Source organism: Aythya ferina (genome assembly GCF_964211825.1).
Source record: "Aythya ferina genome assembly, chromosome: 8".
Lineage (NCBI taxonomy): Eukaryota > Metazoa > Chordata > Aves > Anseriformes > Anatidae > Aythya > Aythya ferina.
This window is the reverse complement of record NC_140304.1, coordinates 18,410,434-18,430,767: the sequence shown is the minus strand read 5'-3', so window position 1 is coordinate 18,430,767 and position 20,334 is coordinate 18,410,434. Positions and strand designations below refer to the sequence as shown.

General features: G+C 36.9%; 1 protein-coding gene across 8 annotated transcripts in view; it reads right to left on the bottom strand.

The window, feature by feature from the left end:
* COL24A1 (collagen type XXIV alpha 1 chain) overlaps window positions 1-20,334 on the bottom strand; it is a 155,000-nt gene that overhangs the window by 70,240 nt on the left and 64,426 nt on the right. For all 8 annotated transcript variants that reach the window (XR_014695611.1, XM_084528203.1, XM_084528199.1 and 5 more), the window contains exons 14-21: window positions 20,187-20,231; window positions 16,050-16,103; window positions 15,914-15,958; window positions 15,492-15,545; window positions 14,833-14,886; window positions 13,244-13,297; window positions 4,703-4,756; window positions 183-236 (exon numbers count right to left, since the gene is read on the bottom strand). Coding sequence is in view for 7 of the 8 variants with exons in the window: in XM_084528203.1 (XP_084384329.1) it covers window positions 183-236; window positions 4,703-4,756; window positions 13,244-13,297; window positions 14,833-14,886; window positions 15,492-15,545; window positions 15,914-15,958; window positions 16,050-16,103; window positions 20,187-20,231 (414 nt within the window). In the remaining variant the exon portion in view is untranslated. The remainder of the gene's footprint in view (window positions 1-182; window positions 237-4,702; window positions 4,757-13,243; window positions 13,298-14,832; window positions 14,887-15,491; window positions 15,546-15,913; window positions 15,959-16,049; window positions 16,104-20,186; window positions 20,232-20,334) is intronic.

The window sequence follows — 20,334 nt, the reverse complement described above, 5'->3', positions numbered from 1 at the left end:
CCAGCGAAAATACAAAAAAAAAATAAAAATACTGAAATCTTGCATGACAACACCATAAATACCTAACCATTACTGTTTAGCCCCCCTCCTCCTCCTCTTCACATTTTACTTTAAACTATCTGTTGATCAAATAGTTTTTTTTGTTTGTTATTTTTTTTTGTTGTTTTTTTTTTTTATCTTACCTCAAGTCCTTTGGGTCCCTGTGGCCCTGGAGGCCCTCGGTCACCCAGAAGTCCCTGAAAATCCGAACACACACAGACACACACAGACACACACAGACACACACAGACACACACAGACACACACAGACACACACAGACACACACAGACACACACAGACACACACAGACACACACAGACACACACAGACACACAGACACACACAGACACACAGACACACAGACACACAGACACACAGACACACAGACACACAGACACACAGACACACAGACACAAAGAGTGAGATCTTACATCAACTAACAAACATATGCAAAACTGAGTAAGCAGACCTCCTTAAATACTACTGTCCATTTCTTAGGAAGCCAAGAGAATATGCAGAAGAATTTTATTATGTGCTGGAAAGCTGGGTATCTTACAAACTTCAACTATATTAATTTTTCTGAAATTATTATTTTGACTTTTTGGAAAGTAAATATTGGAGCTCTCAAATCAATAATTTCTCTTTTTGAGGACAATGCATGCCATCATATTAAGATCAGAGATCTATAAGAGTTGCATTGGTTCTGCTTTAATTTATGTAATCTTTAGTATAACATCTGATGACAACATTGCAATGGAAATGAACTAGAAAGTGAGTTTAAACTACCATCTTGTCCAAAACTACTTGTGATTTTCAGCCCTTACTTTTCTGTCAGAATTATATTCAGCTTCTCAAAGATGAAGGACCTTGGCCTCTGCCAACTCTGAGTTTTTACGACTGTTTACAGCAATGTTTTCAAAAGTTTGTTAAAATGAATTAGCAGTTAGCAGCGTGTAAAAAATCTCAGTCATCCAAATTACAAAGGTAGTAATTGGGTATAGCACTTGTTGACCAGGCATAGGACATTTTTTTTTAATTTTTATTTTATTTAATATCTCTATACATCTGTGTAAACATATTATTAATGTTCTTGGAAGCAGGGATTAACAATATCAGATAAAGCAAGAAGAAAGACACTGATGATTAGCCTCTGAAGAAAGTCGTGGTGGGAAAGTTCCAAGTGTAAGCCTTATTAATTGCTTAATAATAAAGCTGAAGTCTAGACTGAAGATGCAGGCATTCATGCAGTAACAGTTTACTTAGCACACAAAGTAAAACAGAACAGAAAACTGAACAGGCCACCTCAAGGTCCATAGGCCACCATCATACTAGGAAAGACGAGGGTGAAGAGCTGTTGTTCGATGTACCACAGAAAACGTGACAGGAAGGTTTTTAGTAGCACATAAGCAATAGTTCTGTGTAGGTAGTCAAGAAATGGTCATTTTATTCTAATAGCAAAGCACAATAGGAGATATGATTTTCAGTATAATGTAGTCGCACCATGAAAATGTTAACAACACTGCTACTCTTGCACTGCACTAACTGGATCTGCAAAAAAGTCACAGACTCTACAACTGATATTAGGGCTAAACGAAATTTCCACCTCCCCTTTTAGGTTTCAGACAGCAAACAGAAATTGAAGGTAGTTATCAGACATGTGCCAAAGCGTCTGGAAAAAATCTGTGGAGTCGAACAGTGTATTCCATATTTCACATACATAGCTTTGCAGATGATCATCTCTTCCAAAAACAGTGGAACTCCTAATAGCCACTTGTATTAAGCATGCTATCCAAACAAACATAAGCGAGCAGGACTGAAGTTCTCAGCTACTTCCATGGTACAAATGCACATTACTGGAGAAACAACAGCTGTGGTCAACATATGCTGTCTTTTCCTCCCATTTTTCTCAGTTACAGAGCATAAATACTTATAACAACATACAAAACAAACTAAATTGTTTCAGAACTTCTCAAACTATTTTTTTTCCCCCTGTTAAATAAGCAGTGGATTGAGATCAAACACCTTCTAAAATATTGCTTCCAAACTGAGTAATGTGCTGTAGACCAGATGGTGTAATAAATCACTTGAACATTATTTTAGAGAGGTTATTTTTGCTGATTACAGCACCAATTTGGGGAAAAATCAATAATTCAGAAGTTCTACTGGTATTTAGAGATGGCTGATCATGCTTATAGAGCTTAAACTTTCCAGCAAGAAGCTGAATTTCTCCCACACCAACTACTAAGAAATAAAAGGTTACCCTGCTTTTTTTTTTTTAAATGAAAAATGGGTATTGCTTCTGAGGAAGCATAAACAAAACAAAACAGAAAAGAGCAGCATAGTGAAAACAGTTTTCTAAAAATAGAAAGATTGAGGATTTTTTTTTAAGCTGTAGTCAACACAAGACAGCTGGGAATCCTGAAAGACAAACACTTCTAGTGTGCAGATTTTCTCTTATTTTCTAGGAGCAATTTAAGAATTTTTCCAGTTATTCCATCTCAAATGTAAGCCATCAATTCTCCCTGATTAGAACACACTGTGTAAGCTATTTGTCTCTAAGAGCAAATGTGCAAGAGACCAGTGAATCCTACTCTGCTATGTAACTTTTGTCATTGGAATGCATAATCTTAAATAAACATTGTTGGCTACCTTTTTTTTTTTTTTTTCCTTGTTGGAATTTGGATGAAAAACTAATAGATTGCTAAGATGTGTGTTAAATATTGACCCAATTCTATCAAAAACATCTAATTTAACATGTTGGATATAACATGGAAACATACAATCTCAATTATTGAAGAATCTGGGTAGCAGAGCAGGGATAAGGTCTCAGAGCATTCATGTATCAATGTGGCGGATTAAATCTGATTTGTAGCTCAAAAACTGTTGACTCTCTTCTATCTCCTTTAGATTCTGGACACAATCTATCACCAAATTTTTAAGTCCCTTGATATTTCATCATTCCCAGAAACACAAGACCAACTGCTACTGCAGTGGTCTGATAATCGCTCTTATAAAGAAGGCTGTTAACATTTCACATACAAAAAAGTTAGTAAAGCAATAAAACAGAATGAAAGTAAAAGTCTGCACCTGACTCTGGAAATGTATTTTAACTTCTCCCCATTTCTGCATCAAACTATTTTTCAGCCTTCCCACTAGCTTCATGTCTGGGTTATTTTGGGAGAAGGCTCTTGACACAGTTGACAGACATGAGATGCAGATAAGATTGGCCATGGCTCTGGCAACTGGATTATTTGAGATGTTCTCAAAAACGATCAATTTTGTCATGGAATGATTCTACTATTTTCCAGGCAAAACAAAGACTATATCATTAAGCCGTTTAAAGCTCCATGTTCTATATTGTCTTAAGCAACCTGCTGCAGAATTTCACAACTATGCTGATGAAAAATCTTCTCATTTGCATCTGTTTATTTATGGACAATTCTAATGTTGTTCTTGGAGCAAGAATGGTTCATGTCCATGGTTTTGCATACTTCTGCCTCCCCACAAATTCTGCCCTCTGCTTCACTTACAAAGCTCAGAAAGGCCCTTCGCTTTGGTAGGATAAACAAACTGTCTCAGAATACAGTAATCTGAGTAACCTTTTCGGCATCTATTCCCATTTGAGTCCTGGAATACAAACGCCCAGAACTCTGTGGACTACTTAGATAAAGCCTTCTCATGCTTTGTACAGTAGCATTAACATGACACCTTCCCTCCTGCATTCTAGAATTTCACTCATTTTTAACAGTCTTTTAATGCTTTCCTTTCAAGGAGATCTGGCAGTGGCTTTCCTTCTATTGCCAGCTGCAAAGCTCTAAGTTTACAGTAGGATTTATTGTTTTAATCCCTGCATGCATCAGTCTTAAGTAACAGAAGTAGGGTGAACTGGTGCAAAGTGCAGTTTTTAAGATTATCTAAAAGTGCTCAACTTCGTTTCATATACAAATTTAATACCAGCGCTCTTGTGCCCATTTATTAATGAAAATATTACTTAGGGATATTCCCTACTACTATATTAACTACTAAGTTAGGAACATTATTGGTCCTTTCAACAAGATGCAGTCTACCTTTAGGCACTATGCAATCATCTCCCCTTTGGGTTAATTTCTGACCCACCTGCATCTTTTGGTATTCATCTCTACCTCCTCCATTTTAGGAAAAAATAATGTGTTTTTACTCAAAGCTTCATTGAAACTTCTGTATGAATTTTTGCTAAGCTTGGTTTACAACATTAGTCTGCTAAGTAACGCTATATTATTTAACCTGGCATGTGATCTTTGTCCATTTTTCTGTAACCTTAGCTACTATTTCTATCAAAATTTGTTTAAAAAAATCATATTAGCTGAGATTTTAAAGGTCTGCATGCCTTTGACAAGGACTATTTTTAATACTTGTGATATATATGTTACTTCCTAGCTACACAGTGCTTTCTCCAAATTTCCTCGCACTTAACTTGCCATTACAAGCTTCCATCTAACACAGTAATTACCCTCATAACTGTGTGGACAGCATTAAACATTAACTTCCTCATACATACACCTGGGGCAAAGTATTTGTATTTTGACAGATTATCTTACCATAACACCAATGTCCATCTCTCAGTTTTTCCTCAGACTTATGCTGATTAACTATTACTGTGAATAAGTTTTCATACAGTCTTACCTTGGGACCTTCAGGGCCGTTTAATCCAGGTACACCAATATCTCCTGGAAAACCCTAAATAAATCAGACAGACAAATGATTTATACCCTAGGAATGTTTCCAATGTACTTGTTCTGATTCTGTCCTTTCATTTAACAAACTTGAATCACAGAAGCAAGAACTAAATTTGTTCTACCATTCCCCAAATGTCAAAATACATTAAGTACCCTTGAAAGGCTTGGATAAGTGACGGATTTTAGGCAGCTTTCATTAAACTCATTTTAGCAGATGTCAGTATGGCTTTCAGTTCTCTTAATATGAGACTTTTTAACCACTGAGCAACATTTATAATTAAGCCATTGGACTGGTCTTGATACACAAAATACACACAAAGCAGCCAGCACCAGCTCCTATACTCATGAATTCAGCCTCTTGAAAAAAAAACAAACAACAAAACAAACAAACAAACAAACAAAACACAACCTTAGAGAGCAACTAAAGCCTTTTAATCCTTGGCCTCACTTTAAGGACAAGATCACTGCAAGATTAAGAACATAGTAGAAAGTCTTTTGCCTCCAAATCAGCAGGTGCTAATCCAGTTCTGTCTGGCAGTAACTGAAGGTCACCAGCTTGCAGCATTATCCAGAATAAGCTTTTGTGAAGTAGAGTGTGGCATAGGTCCAGCTGTTGATACAGAAAAACTGTATACGTGAAGGAAATGTATTTATTACCTAAAACCATCTGGCCAGTAGACCCTAAGTTGGATACCATGAAGACGCCTTTGTGAGAAGGCTCCAATGCTACAACTAGATTGCTTTATGGAATGAGCGCATTTTAAGGGAATAAAAATGATGCAGCTAACCCTTACACAATGCAAACAGCAGAGAGTTAAATTTCATAAATGCCCTGTGAAGAAATAAAATCTTTATATTTGTAGGATACAGCATTGGTAACTGACTCATTAGCTAATGCAGAGGTCACTCCATCACTGGCCTAGATAGATCTGTTTTGTTTTTAAATATAGTTGTAAATTTCACTAAACCTAGTCTATTTGAAATAGCAGTCTGGCACTGAGAAGTTCTTCTGAGTGATGTATTTACTACTACATCTGTGTGCACACAGTGCCTAACAGAAAAATTAGTTTCCTTCTTAACAGAACATTATTGCAGAATAAAACTTGTAACGAGCACTCTTTGAACACATACTTATCCAATAATGGAAGTGAAAACATCCTAAGTGATCAGAACACCTTAAACAGTATCTCATAAAGACCTTCTACTGTGAAATTCTGTCTTAGATTTCTGTACTAATGCAGGATAATGCAGGGCTTCATCACAGCTTCGAGAGTAACATTTTCGGTTCTCTAGCCATGAAAAAGGTGTTTAAAAAAAATGTCTGACTAGGTGGGTAATAGTTGGCCATACTATATTCTTCCAAAATAACTGAACTTCAAATACAGCTAATAACCAAAAACAACAACAACACACAACTTACCAGAAAGGTAAAGAGAAATCATAGTAAAGCAAGAGGTTTAGAAAAAAAGATACACATCCCTTCACCCTAAACTAGAGCAGTACAGCTGTCACATCATAATAAAATATAAACAAATATTTGTTTACACTTTTTATGTTTTATTTTTTATTATTCTTATTTGTAGGGCTTTCTTCCTTTTGATTTATATAAACTGTTTTTAACCTGATAGAAAGAGAAAGAGGAAGTTATATGTAGAAATGTAGATATGATGAAAACATTTTAGGTGCATTTATGTAATAAACACAAACGTTTAAAACATCAAACAAACAAAAAAAACCCAACACCTTAGTGTTATAGCACTTGAATACTAGTTAGTACTAAGAAAACCCACTAAAGAATGAAAAAAGAACTGAGCTGAATGTTCAGAATAACTGGAACAGCCCTAACAGGTAGCATTTCACAAACATCACGTTGGATATTGCTTTTTTTTTTTTTTGCCATAAAGCAACTGGAAGAGCCATGCAACAGCTCCAACATGCCTCTAGGTGGCACTTGGCATATTATTCACGTGACAAAGGCATCGTGATGGATAGCTCAATTTCTTCGTTGTATCAATCAAAATTTCTATTGTAAGAGATTTAAACAACAACAACAAAAAAATCTTGATACACTGGTGACATTTGGAAATTTCAAGCCAAATCTTATGAGATCTCTACTGGCCTGACAGCATCAACACTAGCAATGCATTTAAACATTTAAAATCTTGGATCATTTTGTCTTTGCTCTAAAGAATAGTCTACCATTTTTCTTGAGCAGTACCACCAATGCAACACAGACATTACAGCAGTCCTAGAGCACTATACCCAAACTGGTCTCATATCAGTGAGAGTCCAGGAGATGATTATAGAGTAATCCATGACATAGAAAAGTCACTTCAGACAATTAGAGAAAACGAATGAAGAAGCTCTTACAATACCTCAGCAATAACACTTGCCATTCAGACTCTGAGCAGTGAAATGGCATGCATTTCTATTTACACTTAAATTTGCTAAGAATTATTCAGCAGCCAGTTCCGTAGGAAGCCACTCCAGATTATAAACTATCATTCTTCCATAAGTGAAAGGCTGGGAGATCAATGCATAGCTTCCAGACGCAACATAGTTTTCTGCAGAGATTAAGCGGAACAAAGCATCACTTGATATTATAGCTTCTCCAAGGGAAATGTGAGGGGCAGACTCTGGTCTTGCTATCAGCCAGAACCCTGACAGCCTGTAAACTACTAATTATTTTCAAAACCTTGCTGCAGAGAGAGGCGGCCTTTTGCCAGCAAAGCACTTTAGAGTTCACTCAGTTTAATCATACTAGAGACTGTCAGAAAATAACTACAGTAACCACCTATCTCAACACAAAGGTAGTTTAATCTTGTTGTGAAAGTTGCTTTTTGTGCTCAGCCATTTGAACACGAGATTATTTTATAAATAATACATTTATTGGTCTCATTTATCTATATAATATTTAACCAGCAAAAATGCAGAGATGAACAGGCTGCTACTACATCAGGCTACGTCTTTTTGTACTGAAATCAGTGCCTCAGAGATGAGGGATCTGCAAATGCTGTTGCTTTCCTTTTGTTTGTTTTCCTGTGCGACTGCTAACGAGGGAGCAGAATATCAGAAATGTTTGGAGATTACAATCACTTTCCGCTAGGAATTTTTTTGCATTTGCAGAAGCCCACTCATTCCAAGCAGTTTCCACATGACATTTGCCAGCATCACTATTAGTCACTGGCCCTCGTGCCCTCAGCAGCCCTCAGAGGGATCGGGATGAGAGCTCTGGTGTGAGAGTAACACAGAGCAAAAACCTCTCCGGGGACTGCATTAGTCCCTGCAGTTGACAAATGCCCCTTCTCAGAAGCAATTTAATTCAATTGCATGCTGTTTCATTTGAATGAGAATTTACAATGAATTTTCAGAAGCAGTATTGACTTTATGCTGCTACTGAACCTCAGTAAGAAGCTTTATTAGAGCTTCATTACAACTTATCAAATTACCAAAGAAAGATTTCTGCTTAAAATTAAAATCTCTCATAATTGAGAAAGAGAAAGCTTTAATTTCATATTCTCAAGTAAGAAGTACTCATTCTTCTGCTGAAAGGACAGGCTATCGACGGAGACAATTCAATCCAAATAATCTGCTTTTTTTCTCCACACAATTTTAGAAATGTCATTATTCACACAGTTACAGGACTTTGCTCTCTGACATTTGTACAACTGTGTGACGATGTCAATAATGTGACAAGTACAAATAGTAAAGTAGTAAGGAAAAAAAAGATTTGAAATGAGCTTTTCTCTATGTGTACCATTCCAGCCAAAGCTTAATGCCAGCATTTTTAAAGGGCAGAGACAAAAACTTATTATTTTTTTTCCTACAAACCTTCAATCCTGATTTTGTGAAGGGTGAAGAAAGGAATCTAACAGTATAAATTAAAACCACACAACTGCAATTTGTCAGAGAACAGAAAAAACAGCAATCATGGATTACAGTAGATATTGCAGGCAAGATTCACAATTCACTGTTGCTGAGATGTCAGCAGAGTGATGCTGCTGGCTTGTGCATTTGCTAATTGCACATAGCAGATATGTTCAGTCATGCTCAGCAAGACAGTAGTGACTGCTTTTCATGTGAGACACAAAGTGTAACGTATCTAGTGTATTCTGCTTCATAGCATGAGGAAACCCTAGAGCGGCTCTTCCAAACACGCGTCTTCCACAGACCTGGTTGGCTGCTTTATAACTAAGTGGCTGGCAAGTGACCTGACTGACAGCACAGCAGCACCGGCCTCTGATCAGCATATTAAAGGTGAAAGCTTAATGGATTCTGTAAATCTACAACACATAAAGGGATGAGCTTTGGCAAGAACGTCAGTGCAAACCTACCCTGAGGGACAGACGGGACTTCCAGACAGAGCTGGACAGCTACTTTTATGAAGCTTTCCAACACTAAGCATGTAGATGCATGCTTTTACATTTTCTTCTGACTGATGGTGAAAACAAACACCAAATGAGAGAATTTCTTAAGGAACAAATATAAGTTTACATACTACTATTAAAATAGCCAGGCTCATTTTTGTGTTACAGGTCTTCCAATAACAGTTAAAAATCTAAGATATGAGGAATGGGTCTTCATTCAGGCCTTCATTCCATATGAGGAATGGGTCTTCGTTCTAATGATGTGTCAGCATGGTTATGCAAAGCCTAAGTGCAGAAGAAAAGTCACCAGGAACAAATCCATGCATTTTTATGATCAACTACCTTTAAAGGTTAGAGGGAATAGTAACTAACTAATGGTTGGTGAAATAATCCTCACGCAAGAGCAAAGACTCAAGCTGAGCAAGACCGTTCTACCAGATGGCCTGCACTCCTTAATGGGACATTCAATCCTGACATCTGCCAATATTAACTCATCAGCAGAGATGTTGGGTACGGTGCTGCTGCATGCTGTAGGTTGCACCTATGCTGTCAACTGCATGCCCACACAGATCAGACCACAGCTAGACCCAGGCCCTTCCCCACTCCCAAAGGGAGAAATTTCAAATTTATTTCTTCTAAGATCAACAGCAAAACCCAAGATGCAAAGCAGTACAGGTGTTTAAAGTCAAATAAAAACATTTAAATATTTCCTTGCCTTACTAGGCAGATTCAGAATTTGAAGAGTAAATATATTGCCCTGGTAAAGCAACACAAACCGAGTATATTTGTATGTCCCCTCCTTTCTAGGGGGGTCTCAAGACAGCCCTGCCTGAAAAAGGAAAGTCTCCAAGAGGACAAATGCAAAACACCTATGGAAGTCTGTGAAAATAGCCTAGGACCTAACAGACAGAGACTGTTTCACTCTGAAAATACAGAATATGGGATGGTCATCTGGAAAAACATTGTTGAATATCATTAAAAAGGCAAGGAAAACTGAATACTTCTGCAAAAGTAATACACCTTAAAAAAAGAACAGAGAGGTATTTATGTCAAGTAAATTTATGAAAGGACACATTAAAGACTCTGTGCAAAAGGCAAGCATAAAATATAACAGTTCTACAGTAAGAACAGCTCTTCAGACATATGCCAGGACATGCAATTAATTCAGCTATAAAATTGTCTTTATTTCTAGATTCCTGCCAAGTCATTTACACTTTATTTTGTTTGATGTAATATTGAAAGAGAAGACTGTTATTGCTGCATTCATGGCATTGTCTGCACAACTCAAAACATCATGTGATAAGATAAAACAAGAATTAAAAATAAACTTCTCTCTTTTGAAACGAACAACTCAAAGCAACCAGTGATTCACTTAGAAAACATGTGCCTTTGACTGTTTACTATGATTTGAATGCATTCTTTTCCTTTGTAAGCTACTGCCTTCAGCATGAAACAAAGCAGCTGAATCCCACGAGCACCTTCCCAAAAGAATAAGCTAACAACTTCAGATCAAAACAATGCACAGATGAAGAAAGTTCTATTGAAGATAACAACTAATGATCCCTCCTCTCCAGATGAAACCTATTTATAATACTCAAAGCACATCTGAAGGCACATCTGATGGAAAGTATCACCACCATTCATGGGTGAATCACATCTGATGTGATTTGTAGAGCAAAATTTACCTATAAAAATATTCTGAATACACAGAGAAGCATGTTGAAACTTTGACTAATTGTGGGTTTAAAGTCAGACCAGCACCTTCTAGTTGCTATACCCTCCCACCCCCCACCCCCCAAAAAAAAAAAGCAGCTCTCTAAAAGTTGGCATTTTTGCAGGTTTGTTTTGTTTTTTAATGAATGACAAAGCAGGAAAACATGCAAACAGATGAAGAATACACTCTGTCAAGTGTTCACTAAAGATATCCAGTGCTGTGTGAGCAACAAGCATTCAGGCATACAACCAAACTGAGCTCTGTGGCAATATAGCCAGAAAAGAATTTTGCTTGACGCTGCAGCAATCTTACACTTGGCAGCCCTACCTCCTACAGCCACCCAGAGAGTGAGCAGAGACCTCTGTCCCTTCCCCACTCGCTCCTGCTGCTCAGCACTGCAGTTCCCAAACAGAGCTGTGAGTGGGTGGCTTATTTCAATGCCAATTTGGTGTACCCAGACTGAACAGCTACAGAGGAAAGATTTAGAAAGCAATTCACTGCTGACCTGCATATAAAAAGCCAAGACCCTGGGAGAATGAGCAAAGCTGGCCAGGCTTGCTCCAACTAATGCAGGAGCCCTGTTTGACCTGCCTGTTTTTTGGAAGAAACGGAAATAGTGATCATAGAATGCGTTACATTGGGAGGGACCTTAAAGACCATCTCGTTCTGATTCCTTGCCATGGGCAGGGACACCTCCCACTAGTCCAGGTTGCTCAAAGCCCCATCTAGCCTGGCCTTGTTGGCCGGCAGGATTTTCTTGTGGGAAAACCTGCACTAATCGCTTGTATTTCATATACCCAAATTATTACAGAACTTCTGAAATTTTCAGTTTGTTCAAGATCCTGGTATACTGCTGTCCAATCTCCCTTCTTTTATTTTGCCATATGGTGACCATGTTTTGTGTGTGTGCATAATACAGGCAAATATTTATTTATTTATTTATTTTACTTTATATGGATCTGCCTTGTGTGACTAAAACCAAGAGAAATACTGCTTTGTAGTTTTAAACCTTATGTTTTGTAGACAAATATTCAAAGGAAAACACCTGCTTTAATTACATGCTTTGATTACTTAACAGGAAGCACTTTATTTGCCTTCTAATGTCTAAAGCAATTCTGCACCCCTGAGGAAAAGGAAATGGTGAGATTGTCAGACAGGAAGATTTCCCACACAACCTGCCATGAGGGTACTAACCTTGAGTGATGACTTTCTCCCCAGGCCTAAAGGAATAGCATGCTAGGGTTGGAATAAGGTTCAAGACCAACAGATGGACACTAACCTGTCACAGGTTTTCCTTGCTGGCAGCTATACAAACAGGATAATGCAGGAACCTCTTATGCTAACAGCAAAGAGGATCATGAAATATGAGATCCTGAGCCACACAAGGAGGCAGCTCTAGGCAGCATGCACAGGCTTTGTGCATTTTTCATTGTAACTGAATGGCATGAAAATAATCTCTCCCCATTGACTAAAACATGTTGGCGTTGCCTGAAAAGACTGTCTTGTTTTACTAGCACGCATTTCCCAGTGAGTTTTCTCTCAATGAGGGGTCACATCCAACAAGAAAATCTGTGTTATGTAGGACTTAGAGAAGCTATAATAGCAAATTAGGTGATAAAACCCAATAATTTGTTCTGTGAATTCTGTGAATAATTTGTTCTGAGCTACACTCCTAGAGTTAAATCTTGGAAGGCAGGACAGCTATTATTGTTAAGACGTAGTCTAAATGTATTTTAAAAAAGTAAATATATCTGATTAAAAAGAAAAATCTGATTTTTTCCTTTCATCTCTCCAGCACATACATGTATACACATGTACTGTATACATGTGGGTGACTAGCAGCATTTTTTCCAGTAGCCCATGGAATAAATGCTAAAGAGCACCCAAATTGAATGATTCAGGGACAGAATTCATTTCTATGTACACTTCCATAATACTAATTTTTATGCCCTGTTGTTGGGCAACTGCTGAGACAGACTAAAGTGCTTGGCAATGCTTCCTATGTATCCAGTGTTCATTCTTTGCATTCCTTCCAAACACAGTTATTTTTGTAAGAGATAAATATTGAAGAATCCAAATTGTAAACATCGTGTAGAATTCATGTGTTCAAGATATCATGAGCCCCATTTAAGGTGTATGTCATAACAACTGGTTTCAGATAAGAACTAATCCCAATCAAATAAGTGAATGAGGCACTTGCTTTATTCAAGAACTGCACATACAAATACTTTCCATAAAAAATATGAGCTAGAATCTTTTGTACTTTAGGGAGTAGAACACAAGCATTAAGAAGTACTCTCCGATTCGATTAAGACAACAATCTCAGAGGTAAAGGTGTCTGCTTCACAGATTTCCGTAATTCAGAACTAAGTAATATTCAGTTTATATCTATCAAGCAATTTCTTACCTCAGGACCTGGTGGACCCAATGGTCCATGGGATCCAGGATCTCCAATTTTCCCCTTAAAAAAAGGCAAACAGATTTTTGATATATGTATTTTTTAAAGAACAGATTGTTACTAAGATTTTAAACAAACTTTATACCTTCTTCTATTTGGATATAAATTCTAGTTCTTCATATCTCATTGAAGTCACAATAAAAAAAATATTTTTAGAAAAATAAAACTGGGGGCTTTGGAATGGTCCACACAGTTGTATATAGCAAAACTTGAAATATATAGGTGTTTTCAGAATAAAAATCATATGTTGTTTAAAAGTTAAGGAAATAATTCTTGCAGATAGTGTTTTATAAACCTCCCTCTCTAGCTTAACTGTTCATTCATGCCCAAGAGTTAATGGCAGCTGGCAATTAATATTGAAAAATTATTATTAATTATACAAATATTATTAATACTATTATTTGGCCAATAGCAAAATTGGGCCCTACCTATGTGTTATTGTGACTCCATTATATACAAATATTTACACACCTAAAAATTGACCAAAATTTTTCTCAAAGTCTACCTTTTCTTCCACATTTTTGAACATTTCCTGCTGCTGCCATAACTGTGTTCACTGAGCTAAATTAAACCGTGACCTTGAAAAATCATTTTTTCATTTTTTATGAAAATGATTGTAATGTGAATGCATTCTACAATGTTAAATGTTACATTACTCGAAGGACTGAAGTCTCTTATCTTAATTTAACAGAAATCAAGATGCTGATCACATTCAGTTGGTGCCTAAAACCTACACCTAATCAGGAAAAGGCTGATGCACACGTTTCTCTTTAAGTGCAAATAGGCGAGGTTTTCCCATATAAGGTTAAGTAAACTCACATAAGTCTTTTTGTAGTATTAGAGTTTATATTATAAATTCTCTGAAACAAAAAGCTATTCTTATTGAGTCTAAAGGACCATGATAAAAACTAAGACTGGAGTTATTAATCTTTTAAAAACATTAGGTATTGGCTGCTTTAAATTATACGTAAGAAAAGAGGCTGCTAATAGTGCTAAAAACAAGTGAGGAAAAGGCAGGTAAGCCTTTCATGCCTCAACACTTATAAACCTAGCAGAAATGCCAGCACTACACAGATGCTTTTAAAGTTGCTACAAATCAGTAAATACTTGAATTCATGACTACTCCCATCCCTGTGAGAAGTGACTGACCAGTATTAATGAGATTTCTCACACTTTCTCCAAATCCACCTAGCCCTAATGGTCATCTTGGCAGCTCCCAAAACTCTCAGCTGGATTTGTTTCAAACATTACCAACATGTCTATTCCCCCAGCAAAATGAGTGTCAAAGAATAACTAACGTAATAAGAACTCCCATATTAAAATCTGACACACAGACTAAACTCTGTGGTATTGTACATGCTACGATCTGACTCATTCACTAAACAGAAATAAAAGCAGCTTAGACCTTATTCTTCATGCTTTTTGATGTAGGTAGCTTCTAGAGGATTAGATGCAGTGTGAGCGTAAGATACAAAGAAGTATCAAATATAATAATATGTAGTGATATATTGAAAGCAAAACGTAATGTCTAAACTTACTGGGGGTCCTGGTTTTCCTCTGATCCCTGGGGGGCCTGGTAAACCAGGAGCACCCTGAAAAAAGAAATCCATTAAATGCAAATGAAAATATATTGTTGTTACATTAGAAGGAATAAATCATTACACTTTGCCACCTGAAACAGTCTCCAAAATAACTGTAGGATCAGAAGTGACTTCTAACATTTAACTCTTAACGAAAGAGTTCTCACAGGATGTGCTATTTCAATGACTTTTGATGTACTAGTGACATAGGAAAGAAGATACTGTTTCATGATATGAAGGAGAACACCAGATCACGTACAGCTGCTAACCACAGTTGATCCAGGTGAGGTGCAGATGAACAGCCAGGCTCAAGGAAAAGCATTTTTTACAATAGTTTCTTAGCAGGATTCATATTACACCATAATTATTTTCTTGTTTGATGCATCTCAGATAGCAGCTATTATTCTGCCCCTGCCTTTTACTTGTCTTAGCTCATTGCTTTCCCCAACTGTTTTAATTAGCATAGCATTTCTTTAAAAAGTGTTAATTCAGTAGCATACAGTAACTACTGCATTCTTCTTTTATGCAGCTGAGTTATCGTATTGTAATACTCAGAAACCTAAAGAAACGTCTGAAAAGGGACAATTTTTTTTTAAAACAATGCAACTGGAAGTTACCTTGTCTCCTGGGTACCCCTGGTCTCCTGGATCTCCTGCAAGGCCGTACTCACCCTAAACAACATATTTTATACAGACATGTTTGTGGTTTAGAATGGAGTAGTTCTCAGAATTAGAGAAGGAGAAAAATGAATTCAATATTTAGTATTTAAAACTAACACAGATCTTTGAATAACAATGCAGTGTGTGGCACTAAAGCACCTGCTCCATGAAACCCTGCAGACACAGCAATGAGATACTCTCATGTCTAGTGCTCTGTCCAAAAGCTTGTTCAAAGTATCAGATCCTGAAGTATTTTTAAGAAATGAAAGGGAGAAATCAAAAGGAAAACTAGAAGGCTTTGTCAAGAAGGTTATTTCAAGATTTGATGACAGGGGTTTGAAAGAGCTACATCTCTGGGATAATGGAAATATTTAAATCACCTTATCACCTTTCATTCCGGGCTGTCCCATACTCCCAGGGAGACCCTATTAAAAGGAAGAAAACAAAATTCCAGTGTATTCCAATTACTTGGAAAGCAACACAGGCACTTGGCTGTGGGAATGTTCAACGCCATACCATAGGACCTGGAATTCCTGACGGTCCACTTGGTCCTGCTGGCCCAATGTCACCCTATGAAACAGGAAGAAAGGTGGCTACATTAAACATTTGATGAAGTGGAGAGACTTGTAACTGTAGCATTGCCTGTACCACATAGATAAACCAAAATTGTTTTTTGTTTTAAGGCTAATTTATCATGGAAAAAGCATAAATATTGTAAACCCCTCATCTTATAGCTCCCATGTACATGAACAGAAACACCAGGAACCAAACTTCCCTCTTTTCCTGCAGATGACGCATTCAAGAGAAGATAGTGCTGCATTGTGCAGTGCAGAATAAGGAAGCTTTCCTCTGTACTACAGCTGCACATTCAGTGGCTATTCACTTCATCCTGAGGATTACATGACAACACTATGCTGTAAGCATCAAATTTGGCTTAAAGGAATTATTCTACTGCCAATGATGACACGGAATAAAAAGTGGCTTTTTCTAGGATTTCTCATCTCTCCGTTACTTTTTTAAGCTAAAAAAGATGGGATTCTCCCCAAATACCAAGTGTGCAATCTTAACCTAAGATGAGCATGCTAACTTCTTCTGTTCTTATGTACCTTCAAGCTGTTCTTACCTCCCTCCTTTGTGGGATTTAAATCTACAGTTTCATGACAAATGAAAAACAAACCAGATTTTTTTTTTTTTAATAAAAAAAGAATTTTAAACGATCAACACAGAACCAATAATATTAAAGATTGTTAACTAAATATAAGAAATGATCCAGAAATAACTAAAGCTGCATTACAGGGAGAAAAGGAAATCTACTTTCTGCATATTCTACCTCTGGGGGTGGGGAGAAAAAAAAAAGGGCAATGTTACACCTCTGTGACTATGCAAGAATTTAGCAACAAATATGAATATAGAAATCTTTAGCCACTTGCTGAAAGTGACGTGAAAAACCTAGTGATACCAAGTTCAGCACACATCATTGTTCTCTGGAGGTTCTTTATGTAACGTTAGCACAAACATTTCTCTACAGCCATCATCAACCTCATGGATTGCTGAATGGAAGGAAGAACAATGTCTTGTCTTCCCAGTGATGGGTAAAACTCCTAGGAAGACAGCCACTCTGTATTGCTTCATAATTCAATGACTTCTTATAGACTATATCACCACATTAGCTCATACCAAGATAAATCAAATACACTGTCTCTTGAGCTGGACATATTAGTTCAACAAGGCATTGCTATATCAAGATACTGTATGTTGAAATATGTACTTATAGTAACAAGACCTTTCATTGACTGAAAAAGCACAGAGCTGGGAAATTCAGCTTACAAAAGCAATGGGAAGGAATTCCAAAACAGGAACAAAATTCAGGTTAATGAAATTCCTGCCACAGTCTCCAGAGATACTGCCTGGTCTAACGAACAGCAAAGAGCTGTAACTACACAAAAGTAGAACTATCTCAAAGGACATCATCCTTATTCCCAACTTTCACACTTGTGTTGAACTTCAGGTATGAGGAAGGTCTGAAAACCTTCTGCCTCAATTAAACTTGATAACCTTTCCTTTCACTTGACATTCACATAGAAAGAAGGAAGTAAACTGTGTCACATTTACCAGCCTAACATGAAGATGCAGCGTTGACATCACTGATAAGAAAAGAGTTGAATAATTAAGTCTATTTCTGAAATTGACCTCTGTCTACATCAGCCTTGCTTTATGTTAGCACATGTTTATCAGCTTGGTTAAAGCCTGCTAGTAGAAAGGAAACAAATTACTGCAGCTACAAAAAGCATACATTTTCTGCTATTTCTATGTGAGAAGTTAAACTAAAACCAAGTTCCTTTTATTCTTTTACCTGTCAAAAAGACAGGATATCAGCAAAGGAAAACTAATGCTTCCTAGTACTATGATTTTTTTATTAATATTATTTTTACAGTCAAAAACACTTAAAAAGAAAGGCTAGCTCTGATAACTGTACTTGCAAATTTTCTCAAAATCCTTTTCTTACAAAAACTCACGCCTTTGCAATCTTAGGACTGACTGCTCAGCCAGCCAAAACTCTAAGCTTGGCAACAGTTTTGTATATTTAAAAAATCATAGAAAGAAGGAATTATTGGACACAGCTTGCCAATGCTGCTTGCTTTGCCATTCGTCTCCTAAACAAACACAAAAACGCTTGACAATTCATACAGCTGGGCTGAACAAGCTATTTGAATTAATGTTGGGTTTTGCCAGAATAATGTTACACTCAATCTCATGTTCAACACTGTATCTTGTAATGATATAATGTGTTATCATTCACTAAGTGTTTTAGGATAAATGTTGAAGTCTCTAGCTCTTTACTCAGTTTTAGATGGCCACATGGCCCTTGCTCAAGCAAAAGCCAGTTAAAACAGAGGCCAGAGGTGCACAAACCCATTTGGTTTAGTACAGGAACAGGGCTACACCACAGGAATTGTGCTTGGTGGTGGTAGGGTCACCTGAAATTCCTCTTCATGAAACTCTGCTACATTTTAATGAACTCTTGTAAAAAACAACAACAACAAAACACTCTGAAACAAAGCAGACCTCTTCCAATTATCTTACTGACTGGGAAGCTGGGAACCAGAGCACCAGTATGATGCAGTGCAGAGACACGAACAGATGGTGCATAATAATAAATGTTGCCGATCACGCTTATACACTGTGTTAGCATCTACACAAGAATAATTAGGACAATTAGATACTGAGGCTCTCTTTAGCTGTATTCTAAATATATTTCAAAATTCCAGGTAGGCTTTCCAATGCCTTGGAAGCTTCCAAAGGCTGTTCAGAAATATGGAGCAAACTTTGCTGTGCCATTTTCCTGCAAAATCTTGCTGTACCAGTAAAGTCTTATCAACCACAGAGAGTCGTTGAGCCAAGACATGTTACAAATGCTGCTCAAGGGCACAGATAAAAAAACAATAACAAAAAAAAAAAAAAAAAACTTTAAAAACACCCTAAGATATCTGTAAGATCTATTAGGCTGTCAGAAAGGTGCACAATGACCCTACCTTTAATGTGCTGCATTTGCACTTCATAAGCACTTGTCTGTATTTTTATTCATACATTTGTCATCCCAAGCAATAAACTCTTTTAAGACTATATGTTCATTTGCAAAACCATTTCTGCCTTTAAAAATGTTAGAGTTTTCAGCATACATACATACACCTCAGCTACAAACACAGGTGTAGGAATCAAAGGAGCCCTCTGGTCCATAAAAGTCTCTAATTCCTTTCAGTCAAAGGGAGCATCAGCAGATGATAAGAGGATGATGATAATCATGATCAACTGGCACACTTCAAAGGAAAAGTTAGATGACCATCAATGTAAACTAACAAATGTATCAAGGATGTTTTAGATCTCAACCTATCAAGAAAACCCCATCAACAAACAAACAAGCCCAACTCACACTGAACACAATTATGGCTTTCTTAACTGAAGTGGAAACAAGCTGTTTTCTCCCATGTTATGAATGCTGCTGTGTAGATAGGCCTTGACTGAACCAACACCAAGAATCAAACCCAAGTCCTCTACCAGCATACACCCGAATTACTTAAGGAAGTCTACATGATACAAAAGTATCACAGTCAATCCCACCTCCAACTCCTACACAACCCATTCATGTCAGAGTTTCTCTGGTGCAACTGCATTTATACAACTGCAATTGCAAATCCATAATGGGCAGCACATAATACTGAAAACAAATAAAATCAGATGTGATACTGCATACAAAAAGTAATTTTGCTTGTAATTTGGTAGCCACATACTGAAATTAATGAGGGCTGTGAATATTAAAAAAAGGGTTTTTGAAAGCATTGCACATTTTCAAAAAGTCATGCTGGATTTAGGAGTAGAAACTCAAAAAGCAGGTTATTTCAAATGAAAAACACAGACGCATTTAAAGCATACAAAACCCAAACCAAATATAGAAGTGCTTCATATCCAGCAATATTACAGCAACTTTATATAGTGACTTTAACTAAAATCACAGCTATCTAAACCAATCTGATTAAACAACTGTCAGAATTTCTGGATTTTTGTATTTATTTTTGTTACTTCACAAACACACATGACAATATTCTAACAAATATTCAAAGCCATATCAAAGTAAGTTGATAAATGTGTACTCACTCTTAGTCCTGGAAATCCAGGAGGACCAACACCACCAACAATTCCCTACAAAGACAATGAATTTTAGATTATAATAAACATGTATTCACTCTCAGTAATCTGCAAAGCAATGAGATTGGGATTTATATAGAGAGTTCCTCAAGAATGA